Raw genomic sequence first — 18,406 nt, 5'->3', positions numbered from 1 at the left:
CTGTGTCGCTGCCTTTACCTTGTTGTCTTTCCGAACATCTGGAGCAGAAATTTCTCCGGAAATAAAATTGTCTGAACTCTTTCGTCAAGTCAGGTAAATAACTCAACCCAAAGACTCATTCTCTGAGCTTTAATGTTAGCTAAGATTAAATAAATGTGTTTTAATTGTTTATGTCGCAGTGGGAAACTTTAGATCGTCCTACTTTAAGATTAAAAACTATCTGGCATTTTATCAATAAGCTGCAGAAATAGCGAAGAAAATCGGTTTTTATTTCCGTGATTTCACCTCATTCTTGTTTTCAGATTCAGGTGTTTTGCAGGAGAGATTCCGTTCGGTGTTGCAGCTTCACTCCCGTGTTTGTTAACAACACGAGGAGTTGATAAATAATTAGTTTATTAAAGATTAGATTTTATCTGCTGTTTATTTATTATGACCCTTAAATGTTTAGTTTAACGCTAGTTAAGCTGTTTTGTTTCTCTAAAAGGTTGAACTGTCTTCTGGTGTTCATCATGCACCAATAAAAACACAATTATTTTTGAATCAATTGCTTTTCAAGAGTTTAGTGAAGGGGTGTCCAAAGTGAGTTTAACTATTGTTTGTTTTTTTCTTCTCTTTGGGCAGTATGGGTGTGTTTGACAACTGTTCAGTTCTTCTGGAGCTCAAAAACTTGCCTTTCAAGGAGAAGAAGAAGCTGAAATCAATAGTGACATTGAATGGAGGCAGCATTTCTTTCATAGTCAACAAACAGGTGGGAAAATCCATTTTTACCTGAGCGTTTTGGTAAACCTTTGTTGACAATCTTTAACAGTGTTAATAAACCAGATAATACAAGATTTATAGGTAATAAACCAGACTCTGAAAAGTGGTTAGCTTCAGTTGCTCAAATATCTAAAGCTTTAGTAACTGCTAGCTTATGTTATCTTGACTTTAAATTGCACACTCTGCTTAGCTATTAGCTTTAAATTTAGTAGCTAATAGGATAACAATGTCTGGATTGATGGCTGTTACTAGTAGCTATTATCTTTACATTTAGTAGCTTTTAGCTTTACTCTTGGTAAACCAACAATATCTGGTTATTTATTATAGCTGTCAGCTTTACATTTTGTGCTTAGCTTCACCTTTAACAGGTTTACACTTAATGGCTGTTAGCTTTATGCTTAGTATCTGTTAGCTTTGCTCTTAGTATTTGTGAGTTTTACTCTTAATGCATCTCTTAAACATCTAGTAGCTTTAAGGTTTACACTTACTAGCTGTTAGCTTCACATTTAGAAGCTGTAGCTGTACACTTGGTAGCGTTTGACTGTACACTTAGTAGCTGGTTTCTTGACCCGTTTCACAGCCTTTACTTTGGCTTAGTTGTGATTTGCAAAAATATGGAGTAAAATTAGAATATTAACTTATTTATTATTTAAAATTTACACTGCAGCTTGGCATGCTGAGATAAAAATGTTCTGTATTTATGATATCCATTTCAATACTTATTGAGAGCTTTGTACCAAAATGGATTTATTAACCAATTACTTTAAATTTAGAAATTCAGTGTCACATTTTTGCCTACATTTCCCACAGTGCTCTCTGGTGGTGACCTCCGACTTGTCCAACCTGAGCTCCAACAGGCTGCGCAGCATCCAGAAGAACCAGACGCCGGTGGTCGGCTTTGATTATCTGTATAAATGTGTGGAGAGAGGCGTTCTTCTGTCTTTGGACGAGTACAAGATGGACACTTCATCATCTCTAGATCCTCCTCCTCCCTGGAAGTCACCGCAGAGAGCTCCACTAACTTATAAAGGTCTCAAAACATGTACAAAGATATTGTAGAAGGGCTACAAGTAGTACAATCATTTGTGAAGGTTTAGAGACTGACAGGAATTTAATTTTCTGATATTTTTCCTTCCTCAGTCTAAGAGAAAGATGTTGTGTTTTGGACCTGACCATAGCATTTTTATTGAACAATCTTTGTCTAAAAACCTGCAGATTGTAGTTAAGACTTGGAATAATAATGTGTTTCTGTGTCTATTGTTGTTTCTGAAGGTCCGACCTCATCAGAGGGACCAGCTGTTGAAAAAAACAATCAGAAGTTCAGGTGGGATCATCATCATCATCCAAACTTCTGACTTAATCTGAATTTAAGTCTTTTTATCTGACTTTCACAGGGGAGATTTAGGTTGAAAGCTACAATAAAGGCTATAGACGTCCTGGGTTAAAGGAGATTTGGAGAGTGAAACTATGATAATTAAATAACTAATAAAATTATTATTTTAATGCATCGTTATTTTTTTAAACTGGAAATAAATGATTAAATATAGAATTAATTATATGTCCCTTAAATAAGTGTTTTAATAGTTGTTTTATTATTTAATAATTTTTTAATGTTTAAATTAAACTGTCAACCTGCGCCATCTTACTCACTTAGCGGAAGTGAAGCGATTTAAATAGAAACCCTGAAGTCTGATTGGCTGCTTGAAACAGCAAGAAAATAGAAATTATTCAGAGTTAGCTATGATTCTAAAGTCAACATTTTCGCCGGAAAGTGCAAAAAATAACTTCAATAGTATAATTAAATTGTTTCAGTTTATTTACCACAAACTCTAGGTGAGGAAAATGACTTCTATATCTCTAGTTTGGTCTGAAATATCTAATTTAACGAGCGTTAGCCGTCGTTAGCTAGTGGGCGGAGCTAACGTTGATCCTGTCTTCTGCGGTAGTTTCCTCCACACAGGGCGACGGTGAGCTCTCTTGTTAACTTATTAGATACTGCAGATCAAACTACCGATATTGAGGCTGGAACTGGTCACCCAGAGTTTCTAGTAAATAATTAGCAAGAAATTAAAACTGTCATTTAACCCTCAACTCATTATTTTACCTAGAATCTACAAAGAGTCGGATTCTGCTCTCCCAGCATTCCCCGATGATTTCCAGGTGGCGAAGTACTCCGTTTTCGGACAGGTGAAGGAGAAGTTTTATCCTCCATTTCTGTTTTGAAGCTGGGATTCGTACTGATGGAGGTTTGTCTGCAGGAGAACGGCAGCAGGTTTTGCGTGTTGGAGCTGCAGAGCGCCAAAGGTGAGCAGGGACGGCGCTATCGTGTGGCCAGATACCTGAAGGACGACGTGGTGTCGAAGGTATGAAACCATTAAGACATATTTAAAGATTATACATTATATTATGTTTATGTATGAAACCATTAAGACATATTTAAAGATTATACATTATATTATGTTTATGTATGAAACCATTAAGACATATTTAAAGATTATACATTATATTATGTTTATGTATGAAACCATTAAGACATATTTAAAGATTATACATTATATTATGTTTATGTATGAAACAATTAAGACATATTTAAAGATTATACATTATATTATGTTTATGTATGAAACCATTAAGTCGTCAGATGAGCTCTGCTCAGTCAGTACGACGGAGGATTTGGGCTGTGCTAAGAAAGTAAAGAATAAATAAAATAAAAGAATAAAGTCATAAAATTACCACCACACAGTGATAATACTATGACTTTATTCTTGGAATACTACAACTTTATTCTAAAAATATAACTTTATTCTGGTATTACTATGAATTATTCTTGAACTATTTTGACTTTCTTCTTGTATTACTCTATTTTCTTATTATTTTGACTTTATTCTTGTTATTCTATGGCTTTATTCTCAATATCGTATTGTTTTATTTGTTCTCATGATCCTAATTCTCCATCATACTGTCAGGGCTCATGTGTGCAAAATTAATATTTTCAATAGGATTTTAAAACAAAGAAATTTGACATTTGGATAAGGTAATGGCTGTTTTAATCCTGCATATGTAGTAAAATGATCAATTTTTCTCCTCATTTCAGTGTTCCAGTACAACAGATGCATAATGATCCAAATATTTGGTGTCTTTGAAACAGTTTTTTAGCAAAAGCTGAATCAGATCAGAAGTTCCTGACTTATTTCTTAAATGTTTCTGCTTTTTGTCTCCTGGATTTTCCTTAAAATCATTTTGGAACAAAACAGTCTTAAATGGTTTTTCCAACAGAAGACAGCTGTGATGGATCGGCTGGTGTTCCTGTCCACTTCAGAAGAAGCTCTGGACGTTTACAAGGTGCTGAGTGAAGAACTGGATCGCTCTGAGCTGCAGAGGATGAGCAGCTTACCTGCTGAGGCGCCACACCTGGGCTCTGCTCCCCTGCAGCAGGTCTGATACACGCTGCACCACATGTGGCATTGTGCAGGGGCAGTCCTAGCCTGTTAGGTGCCCTGGGTGAACAACATTCAGTTCCTCCTCTCCCTGCTTTTTCAAACAACCATGACACATAATTTAAATCAGTTACCAGCCATATCGGCAGTATTAGCCTAAATGTACAACATTGTGCAAATCACATTTTGCAAATTTTTGCTCTTGCACTTGGGTCTAAACTGCTTCTAAGTGTTACAAAAATCAGTTTTTTGGCAATGAGTTAATGTTTTTTGGTGTCTTGAAAATGAGGCATTTCAAAAAGCTTCTGACTATATAGTCACAAATCAGCAGGTGCTGCTCATTACCTAGCAACCCCATCAGAGTTCCTCCTGTCACCTAGCCACCCAAGAGAACCTCCAGCACATTTGGTCAGCTGGTTTCATTGCTGTGTGCTCTGTACAATGGCTGATGAAAAAGACAAGAATTTTGTTGTTGACCAAAAACTATTGCTGCATTCCTGTTGGTTGTGTAGGAGGCTCCACTTTTGCTTTTCAAAGATGTATGGTTGAATAATTGTGCATCTGTTTGCAGCCAATTTCCTGTTTGAGTGTAAATGTTGAGTTGGGGGATGTGGTCAGCAGCAGATTTTTTGGATTTAAAGTGACAGGAGGCCCTAAGACAACTAAAATCTCATTTTCACAGAACGATTTTGCGCATTAAAGTGTAATGCACATGTTTTGTATGATCCTAACCTGTTCCAGGAAGCATAATAGGTCACCTTTAATCACCTGCTGACCTTGATGTTTCTGATCTTCTCTCTGAATGACCTTCAGCTGCTGCTGGAGGAGAAACTGAACTCCGATGAGTTGTCCCCAGACGTGGCGGCGTTTGTGGAGCTGCTGTGGACTGAAGCTCTCGGTTGCCTTGGAAACATCCTCAGAGTCCCCATCTCCAGACTCAGCCTGAACGATGTGGGTTTGCACTGATCTGCAGGCAAATCAGGGTCAGATTCGAGGCTCCGTCCTGATGAAGCTGTTGCTATTTCAGGTGAGCAGAGCTGAAGGCCTTCTGCTTCAGGCGCAGAGGAAACTGAAGGAGGGAAACAAGGAAGAGGCGTCATCCCTCCTGGACGAGGTTTTCACCCTGCTGCCTCACCGGGAACCCAGACCTCAGTCACCTACAGCCAGGTTTCTGTCTCAGAAGCTGGATCTCTGTCAGGTACCGCTAACGCACAGCTTTATGGTGGGATTTTTACACCAGAGATTCCCAAACACTTTGATTAGCATTAGCTTCTGCCTGAATATGCTACAAAATACGTAAAGACACATCAACATTAGAAAGTATTTTTCTTTCTGTTTAATAACTTTTACATTTGTTTAATCTAAATGCTGCCTCATGTCCTTTGATTTCAGTTGGCCATGAGTTGTGTAGTGGACAGTTTTATTATCAGATAATATTCTATGACATTATTAATATGATGTCTGTGTCATACATTACCTGATAAAAAGCCATTTATAAAGCACTTTGCAAGGCACTCAAAGATGCTGAATCAGTGGCAAAGAGCAACTATGGTGGAGTAAAAAATAAAATTGTTTACCACAATCCCCTCTTTTTATTATAAGAAAATAATTAATATTTAATATCAAGCCTGTCATGATAACAAATCTTGTTGGACGATAAACTGTCCAACAGATTTTGCAGTGACTGGAGGCCCTAAGACAACTAAAATCTCATTTTTGTAACCCAGATTTTGGTTGAATGAGAGAAAAATAATAAATTATGCAAATATAAATTATTGGGCTTATTTTAATTTGTCAGTCAATTAATTTATTTATTTATTACTGTGACTTATTTAATATTTATCGTAGCAAATTGTTTTTCTCCTTTTCCCTCCATCTTTCTAGCTAGCGCCCCCTGCAGGCCCCCAATGCTTGGCTAACTTGATTGATTGATTTTCCTGCAGTTAATCCGGGATGTTCTGAATGTGAGCGAGATGACCTTGAACGACCCGAAGCCGTCCTCCGTGGGGAAGTACCGCGCTCTTCGCTGCCACATCGAAGCCATTCCCCGCAGCAGCTCAGTGTTTCAGAACGTCGCCGCCCTGCTGGCTGACGGGTAATTTATTTCAGACAAATATTCCACCAACAAAACACAATAATAATAATAAAAACTTTCATGTTTCTAAGTGTAAATACAATACCTTACTATCAAATTTACATACTCAAATACATGTAAATACTCCACTTATTCAGTGACTGAGTCTGAAAAGGAGTATGATAAAGTTTAACTTATGTAATGATACCCCTTTTCCATTCATTAATTCATAGCATACATAGTCTTCCTCTTTCCAGTGTCCTTTCAAAAAAACAACAATAATAATAATAGTTATAATAATATTTCCTGAACCAGATGAAAGTAATACATACACACACATATATACATACGCATCTACCTGCATATATACATAAATAATATATACCTATTTACACACCTACATATATTTACACACACATACATAAACCTGCAGCCAAGTTATCAAATTAATAATAAATAAAGGTACAGATCCTCAACATAAACCTTTTTGGAAACAAGACAACAAACATCTCTGTGTGTCTTCAGGTCGGTGCAGATCCAGCAGATCATGCGGGTCAACAGAGCGGTGGAGCTTCAAACGTTTCAGAGCGAGATCGGGAACGTTAAACCCCTCCTCCATTCATCCAGCCCCAGCAACTTTGTAGGAATCATGTCCAGGTGAGCAGTGGGCAGAGCTAAAAAAATATTAAACTATATTATTTTATTTATTTATTTAAAATAAATAAACATACGTTTATGTTTTGACATTAGTTTCCACCAAATATGAGATTGGTGTAGCGCTTTAACATTAGCTTCCACTAAATGCACTGTTGGTTTAGGGCTTTAACAGAACTTATGCTTAGTTAGTTAACGATGCTACAGTTAACTTTGGCATCGTTTGTTTCATGTATGTGTGAAAACACGAGTTTGACCCTCTATCTGGTTCCTCAGAGGTCTGCTGCTTCCCCATGTGGGAGTGGAGCATCATGGGATTACGAGAACGGACGTCGGGAACCTTGGCAGCGGGATTTACTTCGGTGATGCTTTGAGGTTGGTTTGTAAACAAACTTCATCCATCTTGCATGTTTATTGGTGTGAAAACAACGACGTTAGAACAGTTTCAGATGTTCTGGTTAGTCCTCTGTGCTCTAGGCTCTCTCTGTTTTCTCAGCACCAGTCTGAAGTACGCCAAACCCAGTGAAACAGACGGATCGCGCCTCCTGCTGGTCTGCGATGTGGCTCTGGGGGTTAGTAAGGATCTCTATAAGAGAGACCAGACTCTGACCGAGGCTCCTGAAGGCTACCACAGCGTTCACGGAGTCAGACGAACCAACAAAACTACATCTGATTTTGAGGTGGGAACAGAAGAGCTGCATATCCATCACATGTTCAGCATGTTAAAGTTCTGCTGCACCTTGAGGAAACTGATTGCTGTTTTCTGACTGCGCTGCAGGATGACGAGTATGTGGTTTACTCTATTGACCAAGTGAAGATAAAATATGTAGTTCAGTTCAGAAAGGAAGGAGACAAGCAGAAGACTTTCAGTCCGGACATCAACCTGACTGCAGAACCCATTGAGTCTGCCAAGAACCCAGGTGAGCTGCAGATACTGGCAATATGTCGCCATGATAGCATATTTTTGTTGCTACTCTACAAGAATTTTGATAGAGGAGCCACTCAAAACCATTCAGAGAGCCACAAAAGGCACCTGCGCCGCACTTTGGACACCCCTGATTTAAATGAATGTTGCAGTAACCATGTATCTATAAAGAATTTAGTAATTAAGACGCCTTAGTGTATTTCTGCTGTGGGTTAATAGCAAGCATTGACCTGAGATAATTAGTAATCCATCCAGCTTCTGGAAAAAAATGTAATTAAAAATTAAATCTAGTGATTTCATCAACTACGTTTTAATAAAAATAAAATTAAAAGCTTCTGTGTGGTTTCTGCTTTCAAACACATTCCCATCTGACAAGCCACTCTGTCTCAGGTCTCACTTCAGAACATGTAGAAGAAGATCTAGAAAATGTGAAGAACCCTCTGGAGGACGTTAAAGCTGGACTGTTGGACAGTTCAGGCCAGCAGCTCCCCCTGCAGGCCGTCCATGTAAAGTGCAAACTGATGGATCTGCTCTCCCAGGTCGGAAAGAGAAGCACCTGGATCAGCTTGGTGACGCGTTAATCCTGGTTCTGGATCTGATTCAGATTTTTTCCTCTGTCAGGTCATCATCTTCCAGAAATACACCAATCAGAGCTCAGTGCCCATTGAGGCGAAGTACGTCTTCCCGCTGGACGACTCAGCTGCCGTGTGCGGATTTGAAGCTTTCATCAATGGGAAGCACGTGGTGGGAGAGGTAATCTGAAGCGAAATATTTAGATAAATATTTCACAAAACAAAATGCAACCTAATTTAGAAAGCAACTGGACAGCGCTGACAATGGATCAATTTGGTCTTATGTTAATCAATTGATTCATTTCAGACTGAAAAACATTTTATTACAAGTTATTTCATAAGTTTTTTTGACATGCATAGCTAATCCATCTCATTTGCTTTTGCTGCTCCTCTTTAAATCTTTTTCTGGCCATATTGTTAAAAAGATGTTGGAGTAGGAGATATGATAACAAGATGCATTATTTGCTACAAATGATCAAATCTTCACTAAAATAATGCTGTTACTGCATTTTGGGACAGAAAGTAAAAGAATTTAATTATTTTGTATTTTTAATGTATTTCATATTTTGTACAATTTGTAGAATTTATGTAATGATCATCAGAATGCAAAAATATTTGTTAGTAGAAGTCCTAATTGAAACTCCTTCTCAAAAAAAGTTTTTTTTAAAGAAAATAATATTATGAAACCAATCACCAATGTCTGCCTACAAAAAATAATGTGCAACTTTTAGAGGATGTGAACTCAGCATTTGGTTCTTGCTCACTTTGGTTTGGCCTCTTTTGTATCACTTACTGCATCCATGTGGTGTAGAATGGAGGTCCAATGGCAGCCCATGTTGCTTTTTAATTTGACCGTTCTGCTGCTGTTTTCAGGTGAAGGAGAAGGAGACGGCTCGTAAGGAGTACAAACAGGCGATAGCCAAAGGCCACGGAGCGTACCTCATGGACCAGGACGCTCCTGTATGTCCAGGAACATGTGATGTTTTCAGGAACGTATCCCAGTCTTTCTGATTGGTTCTTCTCTGCAGGATGTGTTCACCATCAGCGTGGGCAACCTGCCGCCCGGTGCCACTGTCCTCATTAAGGTGACCTTTGTGTCAGAGCTGGTGGTCAGAGACGGGAGCATCCTGTTCTCCCTGCCGGGTAGCGTGGCTCCATGGCAGGAAAGCGCCGCGCTCAACCAGACCACACAAGTAAGGGGCGGAGCCTGTACTCAGAGGCGGGGCTAATATTTGATGGGCTTTTAGAAAAGTTTGAGGAAAATTCTTTCAAAATAGTTGCCATTGTGTGGCAGCAAAGCACAAAACTTAATAGAATGATGTGTTGTTGCACTTATCTAGAATACATCGTTCCCACAAGTCTGAACTGGAAGTGATCCTGCCCCTAAACCGCCATCTTGGTAGGCAAGAGTAGCGCGAAGCATAGCGAACCCGTGGCTTTGAGATCAACAAAAAGAAAATATATTGACACTCTTGACCAAAGTGCAAGAGAAACTTATATCTACAAAATGGCTGCTGTCATAGATCACTGAACACGATCAATGTTTAAACAGCTTTGTAAAGGACGTATAGGAACATTTTCTCTTCATGTGAATAACAAGGTTCTGGTGACTGGCAGAGTAAGTACATGTAGGAACATACATGTAGGCCACATGTTCGTCTTAGCTAGCAGATAAAAGCTACATTAGCTAAGTTAATTTTTCTAGTTCAGCAGTAAGTACTACAGTAAATACTGCTGAAATTTATCTTAGTATCACACAGAGGTGGGTAGAGTACTCACAAATAGAGTAATAGTTGCAATGTACTTATATTGTTTATAAGTTAGATAGGAACGAGTCAAGAGCTAATTCTTAGCTTGTGGCTTTTTTGTTGTTGTCATAGCAACTTTATAACAACCATCATGACAGTTAGTTACGGATACCTACCAAGATGGCTGCCAGTTACAAAGTTCCGGAAGTGTGACGTCACACGAGACCTATATCCGTCGAACGTGAAGTTGTCAATGATTAGTCAAGTCTCACTATGTAGTACGCTGTAAAACAGAAATCCCAGGGCAGCAACATGATTTATGCATCATTGTGTTACAAAAAGTCTAATCACCTCCTGTTTTCTTTTTTTGAGTAATTTCCAGTGGGGCGGTTTGAACTAACCTACATTGTTTTGACTAGATTTGATCTCTTCTCAGAAACTCAACTCTTTTTCCTTGAAGTTTTGAGAAACTTGAGGACATAAATTCAGTTACACAACAGTAAAGAATAAGCAAATGACATGAAAATGCCTTGTAATTTGTTTTTTATTCTCCTGGGTCGTAAAAATTTTAAGTGTAAATGTGATTTATTTATAAAAGGAATGGATATTACTATCATTTTATTTAGTCAATTTAGGAATAATTTTACATTAAAACCTTGATATTGTTAATCGGAGTTCGTTTTATGTGCTCTCTGACCCACCAGGTCTCTGTGGAAAAGGTTTGTGTGGCCAACGAATCAGCGAGGTGAGAATAATTGAATTTAGTTTTTTTTAAACTCATGATGTCGCTGATCTGTTTTCTTATTGGATTTGGATTATTTAACCTTCAACCTTTTTGTTTGGTTAAGTAAATGTGAAGAAATGGACTGTTGCTCTGTTTGGTCTTCAGAGAGTTTACGTTGGACATGTCGGTGGAGATGCCCTTTGAGATCTCTAGCCTGACCTGCATCACCCATCAAGTCAAAATTAAGGTGCCGTTTTTAATAAAAACAATCATATCATCTGCATATTGTTACATAATTTGCAAGTTAATCTGTTTTTATGGGTTCATGCTTAGTATTTTTATAGTTTAGGATCTAAAACTTGTTATTTGGAGGTGAATCTTTACTGTTTATCTGTTTCTTATTTTTAGGTAATTCATTTTGTTTGTATTTTGTTTTCCAGAGGACTGACTGTAAGGCAGTGATCAGTGTTCTGCCGGGTCAGGTCATGGGGTCAGATGGTTTCCAGATGTCTGTCACTCTCTCTGAGGTTCATCTTCCCAGAATGTGGGTGGAGAAACACCCAGACAAGGACAGCCAGGTCTGTTTGTCGTTCCCTCTTCCACACCAATCTGTTTTCAGAGAGTCCCGGTACTGAACCCTGTGACACTCCACACTAAGTGAATTAACCCTCTACTTTGCTGCAGGCCTGCATGCTGGTTTTCTACCCAAACTTTGAGTTTGACTCCAGCTCTGAAGGCAGTGAAGTTGTTCTCTTGCTGGACACGTCTGAGTCCATGAAGGGGGAATCGTTCCAGCTGGCCCAGAAAATTGCCCTGCAGGTTTTAAAGAACCTGAAGAACGACATCAAAATCAACATCGTTTTGTTTGGAACAGGTTGGTATAAGAGCAGAGAACTGATTAGAATACAATAACTCATTGTTTTATTTTGGATATTATTTAAAACAACCAAATCAAATCCTCAAACTGCTGTACGTTTCACAGATTTTTCCCAAACTTGCACTCTGATTTCCAGAAACACACCAGTTACTTTCCATCATACAAGTTACTTTTCTTGAACTTGCAGGGCACTTTCCAAGAAATTACATGTTACTCTCTTTCACCTGAGACTTCTTTCCTAAGACTTCTAGATTTCTATTCTCGAACTTGCAGGTTACTTTCCATGAACTTGGAGGTTACTTTCCGTGAAGTTAAGGGTCACTTTTTTCAAGAATTTCTGGGAGAATTTCATGTAAACTTTAACATACAAAGTGCACTTTCTAAAAGTCTCCTGTAAATAATTTAAAAGTTGCAAAAAGGACCCTGTTGGGTCCTTGAAATTGTCCTCTAAGCTGCTAAAATGACTCGGTAGGAAAGTACAGACTATATTTGATAATAGTACTGAAATATCTTAATTCCCTCCAGTTAATTTCTGCGTCTGACTTTTCACCTCCTGATTTAAAACTTGTGTTGCTTTATTTGGTTACTATATTCAGGAGCATCCACCATCTTCTCTCCGTCAGCCTGGCTTTGTTCTTTGATTTGTCTTGTTTTTGGTTTTCAGATCACACAGAAGCTTTCCTGACGACCCAGAAACTCAACGAGGTTCAAGCTGAAGCCAAGAAGTTCATCAAGGTGAGTTCAGACTCATTAGCAATGTTTTTATTTGGAGAAAATGCTAAAAATGTTACAAATTCATGCCTTATATTTAAAGGTGTTTTATTTTTAGCATCTTTATTTTTTTAAAAAAATGCACTGGTTTTATTTGCAATGATTAGCTATATTTCAAACTAACGTTGAAACCAGATATTTATATCAATTGCATAAAAATCAAAATTTTTATAGCCCGTCATTAAATCAGACACAAATATTTATATTTTAGGTTACTTTGTATTATTATTTTCAGATTGTTTGGATTGTAAATTATTTTAAAAATCTAAAACTTGAGCATTTAGATGATGATGTCATGGCTTTGCAAGGTTCTGACAGTTCAAAATATTTGAGTTAAATGGAGGGATATTCATAAATATTAATAATTTTGGTAAACCTAACTGAACTAAAACAAGAAATATTCAGTCTGAATATGGGAATGTGTTTTTATTTTATTATTTTTTTCCTTTTACTTATAATTTCTGGTTTTGGAATTGAAGCTGAACGACTAATTGTATTGATTGTGATTAATCGATTATTGAAATAATTGTTAACTAATTTCAGTCATTGTTTAATCATAAACTAGAGTACACAAACTGTAAAAAAGACAATTTGCTGAAAGAGAAACATATTAATGGTAGAAATTAAACAAAAATATATTCTTTGCTATAAATAACCAAGCGTACACTAAAGGAATGCTGTATTATCGCATTTTAGGCAATAAAATGTTTGTTTTTTTATTTAAAAAAAGAATTTAATTATTTCTTTATTTCCAACTTTTATTGTATTTCCAATATTGTATAAAGAAACTAAAGTGGTTAAATGAAATAAATGATTAATGTAAAAGAATAAAAAATGATTACTAAAATAATAATTAGTTGTAGTTCTACTTGGAATTAAAATATATTTCCAAACTTTACCAGTAATCTTTTCTGTCTGCTGTTAGAGCTGCTCCTCAGTAGGGGGCAGCACTGAGCTGTGGCTGCCTCTCCGGGCTCTTAGCCTGCTGCCGCCGTCCGACGGCGTGCGAAACCTGCTGCTGCTGTCGGACGGCCACATCCAGAACGCGGCGGCCACGCTGCAGCTGCTCAGAGATAACGTCCAGCACAGTCGCCTCTTCACCTGCGGCTTCAGGTGAGGAAGGTCTTCATCCCTCGCTTCTTTTTCATGTTTAGTTTCTGTTCAAACTAGATGAAGTGGCTGTGTTTGTCATTTCAGCTCCACAGCCAATCGCCACATGTTGAGAGCCCTGGCTCAGGCAGGGGGCGGAGCTTATGAGTTTTTTGACTCTAAAGCGAAGTACACTTGGGCTGAGAAGGTGAGACTTTCTAATTCACATGACAAACTCACATCCAACTTTTCTGTTGGGCAAAAGTTTGAGTCGTAATCACAGTGTGACTGTGGGCAGTTGAGGCCCCACTTAAGATACCGCCCTGGGTGGTTGCCCATGTTGCATTCAACATTCATGATCTTTATATGACCCAAAATAAAAGTGAGTTTAATTCATCCATAGAGTTCTCCACATGTTGCATTTTGCATGGAAAACATTCATCATGAAGATTAATTTGAGTGTTTATCAGTTGAACTGGAGACGTTCTGATACCTGAACATGTGGCTGCAGGTGGAGCGCCAGGTGAAGCGCATGTCGTCTCCCGGCTGCAGCTCCGTCTCTGTGAAATGGCAGCAGTTCAACCCCAGAGCTCCTCCGGTTCAAGCCCCGAAACAGCTGAACGCTCTGTTCAACGACTGCCACACGCTGGTTTACGGCTTTGTGCCCCACTGCACTCAGGTATTCAACCGGTTCTTCTTCTCTGCTTTACCTGCTGGGCCAGGTTGATCAATGATCAGAGAAATTACAAAGGAGAGTTGAGTTGATCATGAACTGACTGCAACGAACGATTAAAGAAAAAATGAATCAGATTTGTGATTTTTCATGCAGGCGACTCTTCTTGGAGATTTGCGTGGTCAGGAGCTTCAAACCATGGTGTCAACAACAGAGCTGCAGAAGACCAGAGGAACGGTAAGGCTCTGTTTATTATCTGTATAAACACATTGAAATATGAAAAACATTCAACCTCAGCTACTGATTTGTTGTTTTAGTTTCTTCATAAGCTCACAGCAAGAGCCCTGATCAGAGACTACGAGGATGGAAACCTTGATATCACCGAAGCTGAGCACGAGGTCAGCATGCGTGTCACCTTTGACCTCAAATCAGAGCTAAACTATATTGAAACTCCTGTTTTTGTGTTTTCAGGGTAAAAAAGCAGAGCTGAAGTCCTTCATCATCGATCTGAGCAAAGAGTTCTCCATACTGTCTCAGTTCACTAGCTTCGTGGCCATCGAAGAGAGGGTCTGTTTGTTTTCATGCCATGTTCAGAGTTGTTTATGAATCAAACCAAAGTAATTTTTCCTGTTTTAGGATTCTGAGAAGGCAGATGATGGCGTCACAGACATCCCAAAGCTGGTCGCAGAGGAGGATGTGGACTTCTTGCCATACATCAACTGGAGTCTTCCTGAGGACAAAGAAAAAGTGAAAATATTTCTGTTAAAATTATCAAAAATGTATGAGTACATTGCGCTGAGGTTTAATCTGTGTGCTTATTTTTAAAATACTTGTTTTACAGCTGCACCAGCCTCCATTTTAACTTAACTCAGTGTACATTTGATCTGCGGGTGGGAATAGAAAACAAAGGGTCCAAGAGTTGATCCGTGAGACGCCCCATGTTTTCAGTGCAGCTATAGCCAAACTGGAGAAATGTTTCTGGACACTTGGCAATTTATTGCTAAAGGAAACATGATCAGATTTAGGTCAGCTCTTTAAGATTTTTGATTGTCTTTGCTACAGTAAAATGCAAATTTAAAAGCTTTGAAATCTGAAGAGATTATTGGAAGGTTCAAGGATTTTAAAGTAATGGTTAATTCTTCTTTTCATAATACCCTAACCTCAGGTTTGTGGCAGGAACCGGATAATATTTGTGAGAAATAGTTAATTATTGTCCTTGTAACTGATTTTCTTCTATCTGCTCTCTTCTTTTCAGGTTGTGGTTTGTGATGCAGAGGTAATGATTATTTTTTAACTTAAATGTTAAGTAAGAGTTACAGCTGGAATAAATATATCTTACTGTTTGGTATTTTAGATGAAGAGTGATTTCTTCCAATAAATTTGAAGCAACTGAAGTGATCAGATGCAGATCATACCTTTCTAATGAACTTTCTGTTCCTGCTTCTGTTTCTTTTACAGTTATCTGAAGAAAGCGATCGCGACGTACGAACCTTTACACGTAAATCTAGTATTCTAGAGGGTAGCCTCCCTCCGCCTACGGGTGGGGGGACGGGTCCTGACTGTCGTTTGTGCTTACGGGCCGAACAACAGTTCAGATTACCCACCCTTCTTGGAGTCCTTAGAGGGGGTACTGGAGAGTGCTCCTCCTGGGGACTCCCTTGTTCTGCTGGGGGACTTCAACGCTCAAGTGGGCAATGACAGTGAGACGTGGAGGGGTGTTGTTGGGAGGAACGGCCCCCTGATCTGAACTTGAGCGGTGTTCTGTTGTTGGACTTCTGTGCTCATCACGGATTGTCCATAACGAACACCATGTTCATATGTCCATATGTGCACTTGGCACCAGGACACCCTAGGCCGCGGTTCGATGATCGACTTTGTCATCGTTTCATCGGATCTGCGGCCGCATGTCTTGGACACTCGGGTGAAGAGAGGTGCGGAGCTGTCCACTGACCACTACCTGGTGGCGAGTTGACTCCGGCTTTGGGGGAGGAAGCCGGTCAGACCTGGCAGGCCCAAACGTGTTGTGAGGGTCTGCTGGGAACGTCTGGCGGAATCCCCTGTGAGACGGAGCTTTAACTCTCATCTCCGGCAGAACTTCGATCAAAACTGTATTTAGAGGAGCTCCAATCCCAGAAATGAAAATTAATAAAATGATAACCAATAACCCCCGAACGTCATAGCAGTTACTCTTTGAAACCTATGTAGAGTCACTCCAAACCTTAGGAAGAGGCGTGACTTAAAATTCAGTTCACTGATGCAGATTTCTGTTTTTACTCACTGTTGAGATGAAAGGACTGGTTCTGATTTATTGGTTTATCACCAATAAAGTCCTATGATCCACTCATTCCAACATGGAGCTCTTAATCTTTTTGCAACATTATCAGCACCTTTGCCTTTTTCTGGTTTACCTCATATTTTATTTAATTCAATGAAATGATGGATAAAAATGACTGGAACTTGAATGTTATGTTTCTGTTACAGATGATGCCCGCAGAACTTTGCTCCACTGAAGAGGTAACAGAGTTTCCACCACCAATGTTTTTTTTAGCTACTCTTTTGCAATTTGTTACTTTAGGCCCTTATTTATGACACATTTTCCCAAAAAAATGTTAAGAGTTACAGCTAGAAGAAATGTATCTTAATGTTATTCATTTTACATAACAGTAATTTTAGCTAATAAACTTTAAAAGATAACATAAGTGATCAAGTGCAGATCATGCCATTCTAATTCACTTTTCTGCTTTCACTTTGTTTCTTTTACAGATATATGACGACCTCTATGTAAGACCCTTTACACACAAAAATAGTATTTGTATCATATGGCTAAGATGTTTTTAATTGATATGAGTTTCACTTTACAATTTGATCAATGTTTTAATACCTAACAAGAACCAGTAGTTATCGGGTACCTACAGCTCTGGAAAAAATGAGACCATTTCACTGAACCCCATTGAAAACCTCCCAGTTATTCCACCAAATATTGATTTCTGAACTTTTCCTGAGTTAAAACATCAGTATTGTTGTTTCTAAATGAATATGAACATGTTTTCTTTGCGTCTGATCATTTTGCAGTGATCTCTTAATGTTTTCCAGAGATGTATAAGAATCGCTAATTGGCAGGTTTTGCCCATGTGACCCTTACGGCTTTTTCTGGAATATTTCACTTCCAAAGAATACAAATCTATGAAAAATGTCAAAAAATGTAAACAAATACCCACCCCTGAACTTTATTTTATTTTTAAATCTAAATGAAAAATAAAATTCTCATTTCACCAAACTATTATGTAATTTGGTCTTTTGTGGAAATGACAGGTAATGACAGATTTACACCTGGCAGAAAGGGATTGTAATGTTTGGTATTTTACTTGAACAGTGATTTCAATTAATAAAACTTTAAGCAACATAAGTGATCAAGTGTAGATCATTCCTTTCTAATTCACTTTCCTGCTTTCTGCTTGTTTCTTTACAGGCACCTGATATGAGCTTGTGCGATGTAAGAACCTTCACACACAGATCTAGTATCTGACTCTGATGTTTTTTTATCGATGTTTTCACTACAGGATATTTATCAATCAATCAAATTTTATTTGTATAGCACATTTCAGCAGCAAGGCATTTCAAAGTGCTTTACATCATTACAAACACAGAAACACAATGCAACATAGAATCAATAATCAAAACAAAGCATTAAGTCAAGTTCCATCAATAAATTTGTAATTGATTACATTTCAAATACAATTCTAAACAGGTGGGTTTTTAGTTGAGATTTAAAAGAAGTCAGTGTTTCAGCTGTTTTACAGTTTTCTGGAAGTTTGTTCCAAATTTGTGGTGCATAGATGCTGAAAGCTGCTTCTCCTCGTTTGGTTCTGGTTCTGGGGATGCAGAACAGACCAGAACCGGAAGACCTGAGAGGTCTGGAAGTTTGATACAATAAAAGCAGATTTTTAATGTGTTGTGGTGCTAAGCCGTTCAGTGATTTATAAACTAACAACAGCATTTTAAAGTCTATTATTTGAGCTACAAGGAGCCAGTGGAGGGACTTTAAAACTGGTGTTATGGAGCTCTTAATCTCTTTGCAACATTATCAGCACCTTTGACTTTTT

General features: G+C 38.3%; 1 protein-coding gene across 1 annotated transcript in view; it reads left to right on the top strand.

The window, feature by feature from the left end:
- Nucleotide 1: 1 nt before the first annotated feature.
- The window catches only part of LOC116723212 (protein mono-ADP-ribosyltransferase PARP4-like), a 44,701-nt gene continuing 26,296 nt past the window's right edge, over nucleotides 2-18,406 (top strand). The window contains exons 1-35 of the mRNA XM_032567957.1: nucleotides 2-93; nucleotides 622-748; nucleotides 1,570-1,789; nucleotides 2,032-2,083; nucleotides 2,868-2,946; nucleotides 3,018-3,122; nucleotides 4,036-4,194; nucleotides 5,010-5,147; nucleotides 5,224-5,394; nucleotides 6,140-6,291; nucleotides 6,796-6,927; nucleotides 7,201-7,299; nucleotides 7,421-7,604; nucleotides 7,703-7,844; nucleotides 8,240-8,388; nucleotides 8,471-8,602; nucleotides 9,295-9,381; nucleotides 9,450-9,614; nucleotides 10,874-10,914; nucleotides 11,059-11,140; nucleotides 11,334-11,471; nucleotides 11,578-11,767; nucleotides 12,435-12,505; nucleotides 13,467-13,654; nucleotides 13,739-13,838; nucleotides 14,142-14,309; nucleotides 14,460-14,540; nucleotides 14,621-14,701; nucleotides 14,775-14,870; nucleotides 14,940-15,050; nucleotides 15,559-15,579; nucleotides 15,762-15,785; nucleotides 16,785-16,817; nucleotides 17,067-17,084; nucleotides 17,773-17,796. Of these exons, the coding sequence (XP_032423848.1) occupies nucleotides 623-748; nucleotides 1,570-1,789; nucleotides 2,032-2,083; nucleotides 2,868-2,946; nucleotides 3,018-3,122; nucleotides 4,036-4,194; nucleotides 5,010-5,147; nucleotides 5,224-5,394; nucleotides 6,140-6,291; nucleotides 6,796-6,927; nucleotides 7,201-7,299; nucleotides 7,421-7,604; nucleotides 7,703-7,844; nucleotides 8,240-8,388; nucleotides 8,471-8,602; nucleotides 9,295-9,381; nucleotides 9,450-9,614; nucleotides 10,874-10,914; nucleotides 11,059-11,140; nucleotides 11,334-11,471; nucleotides 11,578-11,767; nucleotides 12,435-12,505; nucleotides 13,467-13,654; nucleotides 13,739-13,838; nucleotides 14,142-14,309; nucleotides 14,460-14,540; nucleotides 14,621-14,701; nucleotides 14,775-14,870; nucleotides 14,940-15,050; nucleotides 15,559-15,579; nucleotides 15,762-15,785; nucleotides 16,785-16,817; nucleotides 17,067-17,084; nucleotides 17,773-17,796 (3,759 nt within the window). The 5' untranslated portion in view covers nucleotides 2-93; nucleotide 622. The remainder of the gene's footprint in view (nucleotides 94-621; nucleotides 749-1,569; nucleotides 1,790-2,031; nucleotides 2,084-2,867; nucleotides 2,947-3,017; nucleotides 3,123-4,035; nucleotides 4,195-5,009; nucleotides 5,148-5,223; nucleotides 5,395-6,139; nucleotides 6,292-6,795; nucleotides 6,928-7,200; nucleotides 7,300-7,420; nucleotides 7,605-7,702; nucleotides 7,845-8,239; nucleotides 8,389-8,470; nucleotides 8,603-9,294; nucleotides 9,382-9,449; nucleotides 9,615-10,873; nucleotides 10,915-11,058; nucleotides 11,141-11,333; nucleotides 11,472-11,577; nucleotides 11,768-12,434; nucleotides 12,506-13,466; nucleotides 13,655-13,738; nucleotides 13,839-14,141; nucleotides 14,310-14,459; nucleotides 14,541-14,620; nucleotides 14,702-14,774; nucleotides 14,871-14,939; nucleotides 15,051-15,558; nucleotides 15,580-15,761; nucleotides 15,786-16,784; nucleotides 16,818-17,066; nucleotides 17,085-17,772; nucleotides 17,797-18,406) is intronic.

This window comes from Xiphophorus hellerii, chromosome 7, assembly GCF_003331165.1.
Source record: "Xiphophorus hellerii strain 12219 chromosome 7, Xiphophorus_hellerii-4.1, whole genome shotgun sequence".
Classification (NCBI taxonomy): domain Eukaryota; kingdom Metazoa; phylum Chordata; class Actinopteri; order Cyprinodontiformes; family Poeciliidae; genus Xiphophorus; species Xiphophorus hellerii.
The sequence above is the reverse complement of the archived record's forward strand: the minus strand, read 5'-3'. Positions and strand labels throughout refer to the sequence as shown.